The 15,972-nt window shown below is 35.2% G+C and overlaps 1 protein-coding gene across 3 annotated transcripts in view; it reads right to left on the reverse strand.

Moving 5' to 3' along the window:
• Ptpn4 (protein tyrosine phosphatase non-receptor type 4) overlaps window positions 1–15,972 on the reverse strand; it is a 189,483-nt gene that overhangs the window by 140,844 nt on the left and 32,667 nt on the right. For all 3 annotated transcript variants that reach the window (XM_085840534.1, XM_085840532.1, XM_085840540.1), the window contains exon 2: window positions 5,396–5,550. In XM_085840534.1, coding sequence (XP_085696660.1) covers window positions 5,396–5,533 — 138 coding nt within the window. In that variant the 5' untranslated portion in view covers window positions 5,534–5,550. The remainder of the gene's footprint in view (window positions 1–5,395; window positions 5,551–15,972) is intronic.

Genomic DNA, 15,972 nt, shown 5'->3' on the forward strand with positions numbered 1-15,972 from the left:
CAATCTTCCGCATATGGGCACTTTTCTATAGGATGATTAGCTAGAGAATAGTTGCTGGGTGGATTATACTTACAGGAAAGAAAAGCTAACTTTAGACTATAGGGTCTTGATCCTCTAAAGAATCAGTTTTTGTTCACAACTCTTGCTGCAACCAACACCAAGGTCCAGAAAATACCTAGCAGCCAGAGGGCAGTGAAGTGCTATATTGAGTTGTCCAGAGCAAAGAAAGAGCTGCTAGGAAAGCTGCTAGATTTACCAAGAGAAGCTGGGAAAGCTGTTAACACTACATGCAGAGAGCTTCTAGTACCAAGAGCTCAGAGGTGTGAACCCTAAGAAATGAGAACCACTGGCACTCAAAGCTCAGAGTTATACCCAGGCCCCAGTGACAGATTCTGTCTTAACCAAGTGTCTATCACTCATAGACACAAAGACTATAGGTAACTCACAAGTTACTGAATGTCACAATAAATTTCTCATACAAACTCTGACTATGGTAGAGAAACAAAAAGTATAAACATTGATGAAATGTTTTAAGATGATGGCTTTGTAAACAGAAAACACAAAAATGTTAGCTAATTCAGTATTACCAATTGATCAGCCAATGAAAGATATTTTTCAAGCTAACCTTGCTCAATTAGAATTAAGTTGTCTCAAATATGGTAAATGACTACTTAGTAGAAATCTAAAATATCAAACTAATCAATGGCCCAGCTGCTTGAGTTCTATCTTCGGAAATGAAGCATCATTTTACATCTTTATCAAATTAGTGTAATTCAGACCATCTTGATTTTATAAGATGTCTGTAGGTAGGTATCAATGAGACACAAGTCCTTCTAATTCACATAATTATCTGTCTCGTTCAAATAAAGAATGATCTCTGAACACATTAATATAGTAAATGTTTCAAGTAAAAAAAAAAAACCCAGTATCATACAATGACATAATCTTATATTTTAAAGCAATCAAGACATTCTTTTTTAAACTTTCATTGGCTAAATAGAGTAACTGGTATTGAAGTACTGTCTTGTTACAATCACCTACAAAAGCTGAATATATGTGGTATATATACACACACGTACATGTGTGTTTAAACAGTCAATAGACAACCTATAATCCTTGAGAAAAAATGACCAGATGAACGGAGCTCTACATAGGCTTTGTTCTCATGGACATTTTCTAAACTCTGGTGTTAAAAAAAAAAATACAGACCAAGAAGAAAGTAGCAAACAGTCTTGGCTAGGGTGATAAATTGAAGAGTATTTATTAAGTGATAACTCTAACTCTTCTTCAGTTTGATACATTAATTCCCTTAAAAAGTGTGTGTGTATATGTGTGTGTGTGCGTACGTATACGTGTGCGTATGTGGGATCTTAGAGGTCAGACGAGGCATCATCCATGAAACTGGAATCAGACAGTTGTGACTCCATATAGGATGCTAGAAACCTAACTTGGGTCATATGCAAAAGGAGCAAGTACTCTTAACTGTCGAGGTGTCCCTCAAGCACCACATTAATTACTTTTAAAAATACCCTTTCCATATAATATCTTCCTTCAAAAAAAACATTTGTAGGTTTAGTCAAGGACATAGTTAACAAAACAAGCTTAAAATGAACAGGTCCTTGCTTTGTTACTCCTTAGACATAATTGACATTATTTATTACTTACTATTTATTGGTTCGTATTTATTACTGACTACAGATTGTTATGTAAATACTATGTGTTATTATGTATGTAGTTTTGTGAGAAAATGGGAGATTTGTTAGGTGAAATAGTGCTACAAGAGCAGACAGTAAGCATAACAAGTTTGTCGTAACAACCCCCTTTTAAGAAAATTTCATCTTTAAGAAATTAAGAGAAAATATAAACCAGGTAAAAATGAAACATGAAAAAGAAATTTCAATTCACAATCTTTTTTCTTTTTTCTGTAAATACTTGTTATAATGTCTTGTACCTATAATATCAACATGAAGGAAACTGAGGCAGGGAGATTAACAGGAATTTTATGATCACCCTGGGCTATATTTTAAGTTCCAGAGTAGCTTGAGCTAGTATGTGAGATTCTGTCTCAAAATGCTAAAAAGATAAAAGTAAATATTGGAGCCTGTGAAACTATGAATTGTATGTCGAGCAATGTATGTCGAATAAATTCTAACAGTTTAGTCTTTTAGCTTTTCCAAATAAAAACACACATATCTATCACCACACATTTATCCTTACATATAAATAAAATATGTATAACAGATCTTACACATTCATATATACTTTAAATATTAGTACACAAAGATAAACAATTCATGTAACACAAAGAAGCAGTGGGCAGCTCTGGAGAAAACTACAAGGTAAAATGGAAGAAGATGGGGGTCACTGAGTAATAAGGTTGGAGCAAGAAGGATGCCTCTAACAGTGGGCCATAGTGGAACACATTTTCCTAGTTGGTCCACAGCAGTATTTTTGAACCCACATGATCCTCCAGAATCCTGCAGCTTATTATCAAGAGAAGTCTACTGACCTTTCCTTGACTCTTGGGTGTGATTTAGTGATAGTCATAACAAGCACAACAGGGTGAAAGTAACCTTAAGTAACTCCTAAGGCTAGCTTGAAAAAGGCACTATGGTTACAATATTCTCCCTCCCCTTCTCCCTGTCTCTCAAAGTGTACACCACCTGAAACCAGATTCTGTGCCATGAAGTCCAGTGTAATCACTATGTCCAGACCAGAGAAATAACAAGAAAGAAGATCCAGGAAAGATATACCTATACTTTTATTACCTTTCTTATGTCAATTTCCCTCCAGAAAAGATAAAGGAATAGCTTTCACAGGATGACTACCAGTTGGGAAAAAGCAGGCTTTGGTGATAATAAACACATCACTTGAGTTCCAGCTTTTTAAGGAAGCTAGGTGTGGTAGAGTACACCTATCATCTTAGCATTTGGAAGGCTGAAGAACTCAATGTACACAATTAGACCCTGCACAGCACACAATATGAAAAGGAAAGACTAGTAGATGATGTCACAAGTCATTGTTTGGTCATCATCAAAGAAAACTCAGTGTTCTCAGTGAAAAGAGAGTGCTAGGTGTCCCTACCACAAGCTGACCACAATATGTATTTCTGAGACTTAAGAGGAATAAATAAATATGAAAAACTCAGGATCAGAACTGTCAAATCCCCAACTAGTTGTTTCTACCTCACAGAGGTGGCAAAGTATATAACTGGAAAGCTATTCGCCTAAGTTAAAATGAACACCATCTACACAAAAGAGCACAACAACTCTCTCCGTTTGGATGTCATGGATCCAATTACCCAAAGGAATAAGTATATTACATATCAGCAGGCATTTCTCATAAACACTGTTCCATGATATTTGAATTTTCTGATGACCTGAGGTGATACCAAAGAATGTTTTCTAGCATGAAAGTTCTTATCTTAATATCTCTATTGGAACTAGTGGTTAAGCATGTCTGCACCTAAAATTAGTACAATGATACTACATTGAGAAACAGCGTAACAGTATATTATGGTCAACTAATTATAACAATTTATTCATTTAAGAAAAAATTATGCAAGATGTTAAACAGCAAATTTGTCCATAATATTTTGAAACAAATACAGACTATAAATTGAAACAGAAACTAAAATTTTATATTAACTGAAAATAAGATTAAGTGCACACCTCCAAAAGATTTTTTTTTTTTTTTTTTTGGTTTTTCGAGACAGGGTTTCTCTGTGTAGCCCTGGCTGTCCTGGCACTCACTTTGTAGACCAGGCTGGCCTCGAACTCAGAAATCCGCCTGCCTCTGCCTCCCAAGTGCTGGCATTAAAGGCATGCGCCACCACGCCCGGCCAAAAGAATTTTAATATGAGTCCATAACAGAGGAAAAAGCCTCGTTTTCTTTATCAATTATCTAATGCCTAGTTTATCTTAATCAGAAATATTTATGAAGGAGAATTCCCTCTATTTTTTATTCTGATTGACAATCTACTCTTCATCTATTAGTAGACAGAATACAAAAGAAATTTAAAATGTTGAATTTTAGCAAACACACTGAGCTGTTGGCTAAGCAATTTCCTTATAAGTAATAAAATTTTCACTACTTTTGTAACTTGTTTTCAAATATGAAATGAAATTTAGAATTTTTAAAGGTAAATTAGTGGCCTTGCTACATACTAAGTAATATACAGAAAATTTTAAGTTAAAAAAAAGTGGTAAGCAGGACTGGCAAGATGGCACAGTAGAGAAAGGCATTTACCATCTGAGTTTGGTCTCCAAAACCCATGCAAAAGTGGCAGAAAGAGAAAACAAGCTGCACACAGTTTTTACTCTGACTCCACATTCACACTGTGGATGTGTGCCTCCAAATTCCATGCATATTATACATGAACACAAGTAAAATAAAGTCTAGAGAGACACAAGTGATGCATCAGGGAACAGATGATATGTCATGGCAGAGACTTGGATAGGAATATGCACTACATATTAATTAGTATCACACATTTAATCTAAATTTGGGAGTATGACAATGATTTTGTATTAATGTAAAGACTCTCACGATGCTAAATACTTATTGGTGTGTCCACCACTTTCAGAAAGTTTGGGAAGAAAAGAGAAAGAAGAGGTAAATGCAGTCCAGGCTGGACAAAGAGTTTATGTATGTAAAACACTCTTCTTCCATTTCAAGTTTTTAAAATAAAAAAAAATGTGTATGTATACATGTATATATTACTAAGACATGAATAAGAACTTAAAAGTCCATAGTAGAAATAATCCAAACACAAACCAAGAAAAAATAGACTAAACAGAGATAGGAAAATGGATACATTATGGTATGTTCATACAAAAGAACAGCATACAGCAATGAAAATGAATGAACTAACATATCACATAGGTGAAGCTCAAATGACAATAAACAAATGAAGCTGGACACTAATAACAAGAACAAATATTTGTTGAATAAATCTTTTTAGACAATACTTTTGAAAGATCAGTCTTATTATCTTTATCTAACACAAGTTGTATTCAGACTATACAAATATGGCTTTCCTGAAAACACATACAATATTTAAGAGAAGAAATTCTTTTCCGGCACCCTTATGCACCTTATAAAATTGCCCATATACCACTGATCTGTTTATGAACTAGGATGTTCTGCTGTTTGTAAACAGTCAGTGGACAGCACTTTTTGAAAGACTTAGTCTGAATGAGCAGGAATACTTGTTATAAATGTGCATCAAAAAGACTTCCTTAAGTAAGACTGTTCAAATTATACTATAACTTAATGGTTTTAGTTTTAAAATAAATCTAAATTCAGACTAATATCCAGAGATGATGAAGATGACAATGATGATGATGACAAAGATGATGCAAATGCTAAGGAGAGAAAAAAACAAAACACTCACGTTAACTCTGAAAGCCTGTACAGTGTTATCCAGAAGAAGAATGTTGCAAACGACCTCTGTATGCTGTCTGTCTCGGGCCAACTCTGATGCTCGGACATTGTAGGTTCTGCCAGCAGGCAATCGGAAACGTGCGGTCATTACTGTCCACACAAAACCTAGGATTAAAAAACAGAAATCACTAAATAAAAAGGATTGTGGAAGATATGATATAGATTAAAAAAAATAAAGTTAATACACATTTCAGATTAAAATATTGACAGAAAAATTACAAATTTTTAAACATCAAGATTAAGAAATTTGATATAAAATATATATGTAGATTAACTAAGTTAAGATTACAAAGCACTAAAGATATTTATTTTGAACTGTTTGACTGAGAAGATTTAAGGAGCATGGGAGCTCAGCAAGTGGGACGTTCCTCCTTGCTGATGTATTTTTTTAAAAATATTGAGGAATGACAACAGGGGAGAGGACTGTTTCAATTCCATCACTCTAACTGCTTTTATTCCCCTTTTTTCTTACCTTAAAAAAAAACTGTAGCATAATAATAGTGAAGATAATTCTATTTCAGTTTCAACCAACTATTCCATCTTTTTTTTTTAATGGGGGAGGGGAGGTGGCAGGGCCTTACTATGAACCCAGGTTGGCCTGGAACTCCTGCCTCAGTCTCCCAAACTGGTAAGATTGCAGGCATGTGCAATGTACCTAGCTGTCTGCCACGTTAAATTTTTACATAGTAGAGGAAAAAACTAGAGCATTAACCTATTGTCAATAAGGGCTATTAAAAGACAATGAAAGTGTATTTTCAACGTCCTGAAAGAAAATTATTCAGAACACAGAATTCTATACCCAAAAAACTAACAATCATATTAAGAGAGAGAGAAAAAAAAACATTTCAGGCAACATTCCATACAACTTCCACTTTAAAGAAAATGATAACAAAGGAAATTAAACAAGGAGAAACACAAACATTTGGGGTATTGTTGTTATTGTTTTGTTATTTTAACATTTTTGAGACATAATTTCTCTGTACAGCCCTGGTTGTTCTGAAACTCGTTCTTTAGACTGAGCTGGCTTCACACGCAGAGATCTACCTGGCTCTGCCTTTCAAGCGCTGGATTAAAGGCATGCAATATAAACAATAAGTAGTAAACTATATAAATAATCAGTAAACAAATACTACTATAAATACTAATAGAAATAAAAATACTAATAGAAACAGGCTTTCAAGTCAGTAGTATTCAGTAACTGGAGTTACTGTCTCATAGATAAAAGATGAAAGGAAATGTTAACATTACATTTAACAATTAAAAACTAGACAAATCCACAATGAAAAACTCAACTCCCATTTCTCAATAGCTGGTATAATTAAATATATTAGTAAGAATATAGAAAAATATAATAACAACAACAACAACATTTACAAAACACCTTGTCACGGACAGAAGAACATATATAACTTCCAAATGTTCCTTGAAGAATTACCATTAAAGACCATATCCTGGGACACAAAACAAAACTAAGTAAGTATAATTAAGGAAATTCTACAAAGTATGGTCTCTAAGAACAGAAGAATTAAACTAAAAATTAACAATAGAAAAATCTCCAAACATAAGGAAGTAAATAGCATTCTTTCTAAGTACACATGGGACAAAGAAGAAATCTTAAGAAAAACCAAAAAAAAAAAAAAAAATACACAAAACTAAGTAAAACTAAAAATATAATTTAGCAAAATTTGTGGGTCACAGATATACCATGCACTAATAAAGGGCTGCATATATATAACAGAAAACAAGATATGCCTCGAACCAATAATCTAATCTCCTTAAGAACTCAGAGAAAAGCCTAATAAAACAACAGTAAACAGTGGGAAGGAAATAAAAGAGAACAATTAAAGACTGCTATACAACCATCCAGAAGAAAAAGAAAATCAACTGGGATGCAAAGCTGATCCTTTTATAAGATCAATAAACCAAGATTAACAAAAGAAAAGAAAAAAAGTATTAACATGGGGTTAGAGAGATGGCTCAGTGGTTAAGACTATTAACCACTCTTCCAGAGGTCCCAAGTTCAATTCCCAGCAACCACATGGTGGTTTACAACCTTCTGTAGTGGAATCCCATGACCTCTTCTGGTATGTCTAAAGAGAGTGACAGTGTACACACATACATGAAAAAAATAATAAATCTTTAACAAAAATATTACTGTTAGGAATGAAATAGAGGGCACCAACTGCACCTTGTCAACATCAAACTGATACTGAAAACAATTTGCACTCAAGTGCAATAATTTAACAAAGTAGTCCAATTCTTCAAAAGGCACAAAATATCATAATTTAATTAATATACAGAAAAATCTAAATAGCCCTGTAGCTATTTTATATTTTGAATAAGAAACTTAAAACCCTATGGCATTTTCAAACCCAGATGGTTTGCTATTTAAGGGACAATTACCACTGTCTCTACAATCTCACAGGAAGCACACAAGACAGCACTTCTCATTTTCATTTCATTCTACTGAAACACCCAAGGCATAAGGAAGAATTCATCACTGCATGAAAGAACTGTATAAGAAGGGTTTTATTTATGAAGTGTGGCAAGGCTTACAGTTACACAATTGATCAATGTCATCTACCACATTAAATGAGTAAGGAAAAAATCATATAAGCTTTTCAATCAATGAAGAGCATCTGATGAAATTTACCACAATAAAAATTCTCAAAAAGAACAAAAAGAATATCAACATGATTAAGGACATCTATAAAAGCAGTCTATATGGCTACTGTCCTAATTAATTTAATGGGTAGAGCCTAAACATTTTTATCCTAAAATCAGGAACAAAGCAAATAATTCAATGAAAAGGAGAGTAGTGAAGGGCAGGGTGTGCACAGAAAGAAAAAAAAACTAACCCTGTTTGCTAATTACGTGGTATAAATGTAGAATACATGGAATTAAATTTTAAAAATAGTCCTATTATAAAAGCTAAACAAAAAATGTACAAATATAACAAAACATATACAGAATGTTATGCTAAAAGCTACAAAAGATGAGCTAAAGAGATGCTCAGTATGGTGAGTGCCCCATCACGTATGCAACCTAAAGGGCTGTCACATCGGCAAGATGGGAATTTTAATATGTTCTTGCACTAAATATTTCTGAAAGATTTACTTCTCTGTAAGTACTATTGAACCTGGTATATTTTACTCTTCAAATAAGAATTTTAACTATTCAAATCATATAGTCTGAAGACTGTTAGAAGAATGCTTAAAATACAATTTTGAAAGCTCTGAAAATACCTGGGAATGCTGATTTATCATTCTAGGATATCAAAGAGTAGTAATATGCCAGAAATTTGAAAACACTAAGAAATGTGGGAATTTTTTCCAACTGTATGCTATAATTTATCATTGTTGATAAATAAATATACTTTGTTTTCTTTTTCTTTTTTGAGACAGGTTTTCACTGCTTGAGCTATTGGCTAGCCTATGTAGGTAAAGATCTGTCTCCTCTGAGGATGGAGTGCTGGAATTACAGGTGTGCACCACCACACTGGCTTTTAAAATACTTTAATGAACCACTCTTTTGGTGTCTTACCCAAGAGTACTTCAACAAACGTAGATACTTAAGATTTCCTCACATTTTCTTCTAAAAATTTCAGTTTAGGCTCTATGCTTAGGTCTGGTTCATAGAGTTCTTTAGAATATAAAATGAGAGGTATTATGTAGACTGAGGCTCATTTGTTATGTTGTATATATACAACTCTCTATGATGGTTGAAGTGCCTCACCCCTTTTAATTTGGGGAAGGGGTGTGTGTACACCATGGCACACATGTGGATGTCAAGAGAACAACTTGCCACAGTAGATGCTCCCCCTCCACTAAGCAGACTCTGGTGAGTCATCAAGCTTGGCACTATCACACTACCCTGGCAATACCAGTTTTTTGTTGTGGTTGCTTTACACTCAAAAGCAGTCAATGAATCATATTTAAATGTAAAATCTAAAGTGCAAAACTCACACAAACACATATAATTTAAAAATCTTCAAAAACATTTACACTGTATTAAGTATAAATAATATACATAAGACTTAAAAGCATACAAAGAGATATGTACATTCTTTATGCAAATATTTATCATCTATGTAAAGAACTTGAGACACCCACAGACTCTGGGGTCCTCTGGGGTCCTGGAATCAATCACCCATGGACACCAAGGTACAACCACATATACAATTAAATATCCTAGTATATAAATAAGAGGAGAATGTTAAGGTTAACAACTGCATACTCGGGCCGGAGAGATGGCTAAGTGGTTAAGAGCACTGACCGCTCTTCTGAAGGTCCTGAGTTCAATTCCCAGCAACCACATGGTGGCTCACAACCACCCATAATGAGATCTGACGCCCTCTTCTGGTACATCTGAAGTCAGATACAAGTGCACTTATGTATAATAATAAATAAATCTTTGGGCTGGAGCAAGCAGGAACTGAGCAAGCAGAGTTGACTGGAGTGAGCAGAGGTCCTAAGAATTCAATTTCCAGCAACCACATGAAGGCTCACAGCCATCTGTACAGCTACAGTGTACTCACATACATTAAACAAACAAACGTATACTCTTGAGAACAAAGGCTTTTAAAACAATCTAGAGGAATGAAATGATCATATATTTCCTTTTAAAATTTTACCTTTCTCACAAGAATATTATATTGAGTATTTTTTTCTATTTTCCTTCTACTGTGTATCTTAAGAAATTCTGATTTATATAACTTTCCTAGTGAGCAAAAGTTATGCCTTTATTTTAAAAACTAGAATAATGGGTTGGGTTTAAAGCACTTTTTTCTAAATGGTGTTTCTTTTGACTAGTAAATGATCAATTACTTTAAAAATACACAATCAACTACTGGTTGAATTTCATGAAGAGACAGAAACGGAGAACCAGTACTTGAGCTAACCTTCTTAAGTTACATCTGGTCTTTCTTCCTTTTCTTGCTTCCTGAGTCAATATTTCTGGGTTATAAATTCCCAATACATTCTTTCAATCTCTTGGAAGAAAGTTTCTAGGGCAATAGAATTGCTTGAATTAGGAACACTGTTTAAAATGGTGAGAATCTGACTGAAGAAGTCAATGATTTCAACTTCACTAAGGAGAATCCACTGACTTAAAAGTCAAATGTTCTTCCTGTCTTATGTGTAACTTTCAAATTATTAGTTTATTCTGTTTTAAATGTCCATCTCTAAAAAATATTGTCATCATTTATCTCATTTATAAGGATTCTTAATCAAGTTTATCATTAATTAAAGGCATGCTCTTCTACTAGCTAATTTGCCAGGTAATCTTGGATTTACTTGATAATTTGTCAATAAAATATGTCCAAACACTGGAAAAACAAGTATCATTTAAATAACCATTTTCTCATTTTACTAGTTTTCTGTGTTTCATTTGAGAAAGCTAAAACAAAAATACTAACAAATTGGAATTAGTACTTTGAGCTATGGATAGACCAATAGAGAACCATTAAATGACCCTAGATTGTAATTAGAGCTAGAAAGTAACAACAGTCAAGTGCTTCTAACAACCTTATCTACCACAACACATTGCATGGAGTTATAATTTAAAATCTCTGAGTAAACTTTATTTTTGGATCAGTGAGAAGCTCAGGAAGAACCATGCAACAATGCATCTGGCAAAGCACTAACAACTCTTCTTGATCTACTTTTCTCAATATTCATGATAGTAAGTCATAACTTATATTTCTGCACCATAGTCATAGCTGCAAAAATGGAGTGTCACTAAAAATAATAACATTTGTATAAATAAAGCAACAAATGATTAACTTAGAAACAAGTTTCTTGGTCCTAAAATGCCAAGAATAACTTTTTTTCATGCTAATAGTTCATAAATGCAACTTAACCACCAGTACTTACTGGTTAGTCTACATAAAATGCCTGCCCAAATAAAAAAGCACCAAGTTGAGTTAAAGTTCAACATAAGTATAAGCTAGAATATGGAAAAAAAAAAAAAACACAACAACTAAGCAACAGGGGGTTGGAGAGATGGCTCAGTGGCTAAGAGCACTGACTGCTCTTCCAGAGGTCCTGAGTTCAATTCTCAGCAACCACATGGTGGCTCACAACCATCTGTAATGGGATCTGATGCCCTCTTCTGGTGTGTCTGAAAAAAGCTGACAGTAAACTCGTATACATAAAATAAATAAATCTTTAAAAAACAAAATCAGCAACCACTTGAAAGTAATAAAGTTACCTTTTGTTGAATTGTAATCTTTATAATTTCCACTTTTGAATACAAAAAGTAGTCATCTGAAAGGCAACTGTAAAATTTGGTACTTCTAACTTTATATAAAAAGAATAAAGAAAAGATGGAGAACTGTGTCTAAAAGGTAAAAGAAGACTGCTGGAAACCCACTCCTCCATAAAGGTAAAAGAGCACTGGTAAAGTGTCAAAATCAACATTGTAGAAAGTCTGGAAATTAACAAAAAGGTTGCTTGCTACACCCTGAAGAGGTTTATTTTAAAAACAAACAGCTAAACCTCAGTAAGAATGAGCTTTGTAGAGTTTTTAAATGAGATGTTTACTCAATTCCCTTGTCCCAATAATGTAGGCCCTTTGAAAAAACAAAAAGCAACTCTGACCAGGGAAGCAAATAGGCTGACTACAGATCTTCACTTCTCCCTCAGCCCCTCCAAACCCAAATTCCCCAGTCTCATTCCAAGCTAGTGCAGCAGAACTCTAGCTGTGGTCACATTTCCTCACTGCTGCCATCTCTAGTAGATCACCTGATATCCCCTCCTAGCTTCCCTTCCCCACTCACTGCTTTATCAGACTCAATTCCAGCAGGCTTTCTGTGGGACTCCAGAGGCGACTCTGACCAGGGAAGCAAGTAGACTAACTGCAGATGTTTACCTCTCCCGCTGCTCCTCCAAAGCCAATACGCCAATCTCATCCATAGCAGACCTTCTTGGGGTGACCTCTCTTCACTCTCTACCCCCATTCCAAGGAGACTAAATAAACAGATCCTGGTGGAAACCATCTGCCTTTCTCCAAATTCCTTCAGACCCCTATCCCTATTCCTAAGTGTCAGCTCCCAATAATAAAACACATATTTTACCTGGAACCCCCCAGTAGGTGCATCTGGCATGATCCCAGAATGTTTGCTACACGCAAAATTACAATCTTCCCAATCCCAGATAACTAGATGCCAGCCTAAAAACACAATCAATAACAGCCAGGACAATATGCCTCCATTACAACCCAGCAACCAACAGCAGACTCTGAATATTCTAATATAGCTGAAGCACAAGAAAATGACCCTAAAGGAGTCTTTATGAATTTAATAGAGGTCTTTAAACAGAAAATAAATATCTCTTAAAGAAATCTATGAAAATGTAAACAAAAAGTGGAAGGAAATTAGTAAAACAGTTCAAGACCTGAAAGTAGAAATAGAATTAATAGTAGTAATAGTAATAATAATACCACCACCCAAACTGAGGGAAATCTGGAAAGGAAAAATTTGGGAATAGGAACATCAGAGATTAAGTCTTACCAACAGAATACAAGAGGTAGAAGAGAAAATTCTAGACACTGAAGACAAGGTAGAAGAAATGGGTACTTCAGTCAAAGAAAATGTTAAATCTAAAACTGGCACAAAACATCCAGGAAATCTGGAACACTATGAAGAGACCAAATCTAAGAATAATAGGAATTGAGGAAAGACAAGAAACCCAAGTCAATGGCACAGTCTGGATGGATTGCTACAGTCTCTAAGAGACCACAGATGCCAACCTATACTACTATAACCAGCAAAATTTTCAATCAAAATAAATGGAAAAAAGTAAGACATTCCACAATAAAACCAAATTTAAGTAATATCTATCTACAATTCTAGCTCTACAGGAAGCACTAGACAGAAAACCCCAAAACTAAAGAGGTTAACTATAGTCAAGAAAGCACAGGGAATAAATAATCCCAGACTACAAAATGGAAAGCATACACAATAACAGGAATCAAAAACACTGCCCATTGATATTTGTCAGCATCAATGGTCTCAACTGCCAAATAAAAAGACACAGAATGAATGGATGAAAAAACAGGATCCATCCTTCTGCTGGATCCAATAAGCACATCTTAACATCAAGGAATCAAAGATAGGTATCATCTCAGGGTAAAAGGATAGAAAAAGATATTTCAAGCAAATGGACTTAAGAAACAAGCTGCTGGGGCTGGAGAGATGGCTCAGTGGTTAAGAGCACTGAGTGCTCTTCTGAAGGTCCCGAGTTCAGATCCCAGCAACCACATGGTGGCTCACAACCATCCATAATGAAATCTGATACCCTCTTCTGGAGTGTCTGAAGACAGCTACAGTGTACTTACATATAATAAATAAATAAAATAAAATCTTAAAAAAAAAAAGAAACAAGCTGCTGTAGCCATTTTAATATCTAACAAAACAGACTTCAAACCAAAACTAATCATAAAAGATAGTGTCTTAGGTTTTACTGCTGTGAACAGACACCATAACCAAGGCAAAATTTATAAAGGAGGACATTTAATTGGAACTGGCTTACAGGTTCAGAGGTTCAGCCCAGTATCATCAAGGTGGGAACTTGGCAGCATTCAGACAGGCATGGTACAGAAGGAGCTGAGAGTTTTACATCTTCACCTGAAGGCTGCTTGTAGAAGACTCACTTCCAGGCAGCTAGGGTGAGGGTCTTAAGCCCATACCCACAGTGACACACCTACTCCAATAAGGCCACACCTCCTAATAGTGCCACTCCTTGGGCCAAGCATATACAAGCCATCACAGATAGGAAAGGACACTAAAAACTCAAAGAGAGGAAAAACAAAAACAAAAAAACACTAAGGACACTGTAATTCTTTTTTTTTTTTTTTTGACACTGTAATTCTTAACATCTAAGCACCAAACACAAGGTCATCTAAGTTCATAAAAAAAGAAAAAAGAAAAAACAAAACCCTTCTACAGCTTAAGCAGCACACGCATGCGCGCACACACACCACACCACACACACACACTGTTATGGTTTGTATATGCTTGGTCCAGGGAGTGGCACTATTATAAGATGTGGCCCTGTTGGAGTAGGTGTGACCTTGTTACAGTAGATGTTTCACCATGGATGTGGGCTTTAAGACCCTCGTCCTAGCTGCCTAGAAGCCAGTATTCTGCTAGCAGCTTTCAGATGAAGATATAGAACTCTCAGCTCTGCCTGAAACCATGCCTGCCTGGATGCTGCCATGATCCAGCCTTGATGATAATGGACTGAACCTCTTTGAACCTGTAAGCCAGTCCCAACTAAATGTCCTCCTTTATACGACCTTGGTCATGGTGTCGGTTCACAGTAGTAAAACCTTAACTAAGACACATATATACATAGATACACACACACACACACACACACACACACACACACACACACACACCAAACTGGAATGATCTCATACTCGAACAACAGCACAGCTGAAAGCACTACAACAACAAGAAGAAATCATGACCAAAAGAGTAGAAGGCAGGAAATAATCAAGCTGAGGGCTCAATAAATAAGAGAAAAAAATAACTAAAAAACAATGAAAAAAGAGTTGATACTTTAAGAAAAGCAGAAAGACTGACAAACCCTTATCCAAATTAACTAAAAGGCATAGAGAAAAAAATCCAAATTAACAAAATTAGAAGTCAAAAGGGGGATATAACAGAAACCAAAGAAATCCTGAGAATCCTAAGGATACACATTAAACTTTTACTCTACCAAACTGGAAAATCTGAAAGAAATGGATCATTTTCCCAACACATACCACTTACCAAAGTTAAATCAAGATCATATAAACCATTTCAGCAGACCTACAGCCCCTAGTGAAATAGAAACAGTTATTACCATTCTTACAAACAAACAAACAAACAAAGGCCAGAGTCAGACGGTTTTAGCACAAAATTCTACCAAACTTTCAAAGAAGTGTTAACATCAATAATGTCAATATTTCTCAAATTATTCCCAAAACTAGAAACATAAAGAATATTACCAAGCTCATTTTTACTCAGCCACAGTTACCCTGATGCCCAACCCATCCACATACAAACCCAGAAAAGAAAATCACAGACTAATTTTCCTTATAAACATAGATGCAATACTCAAAAATACTTGCAACCAAATCCTAGAACACATCAAAAAGATCATACAACATGATTATGTAGATATCATCCCAGAGATGCCTGGATTATTCAACATACATAAATCATTAAATGTAATTCACCCATAGAAATAGACTGAAAGACAAAAACAACATGATCATCTCATTAGATATAGAAAGGAACTTTGACAAAGCTAACATTCCTTCATGATAAAACTCCTTAAGAGACTAGTGATACAAGGGGCATACCTCGGACACTCGCCAACTGCCCACAACACCCGCCACAGGATCTTAAGACTTCTGGTGAGTGGAGCACAGCTTCTGCTCCAATCCAATTGCGCGGGACCTGAGACTGCATTAGTTAGGGAAGCAGAAACCGGCCTGAGTAGGACCACAGGCCTCATCCGGCTGGATCAGCGCCGG

Source organism: Mus caroli, unplaced genomic scaffold, assembly GCF_978045245.1.
Source record: "Mus caroli unplaced genomic scaffold, Mus_caroli_1 scaffold_1, whole genome shotgun sequence".
Classification (NCBI taxonomy): Eukaryota; Metazoa; Chordata; class Mammalia; order Rodentia; family Muridae; genus Mus; species Mus caroli.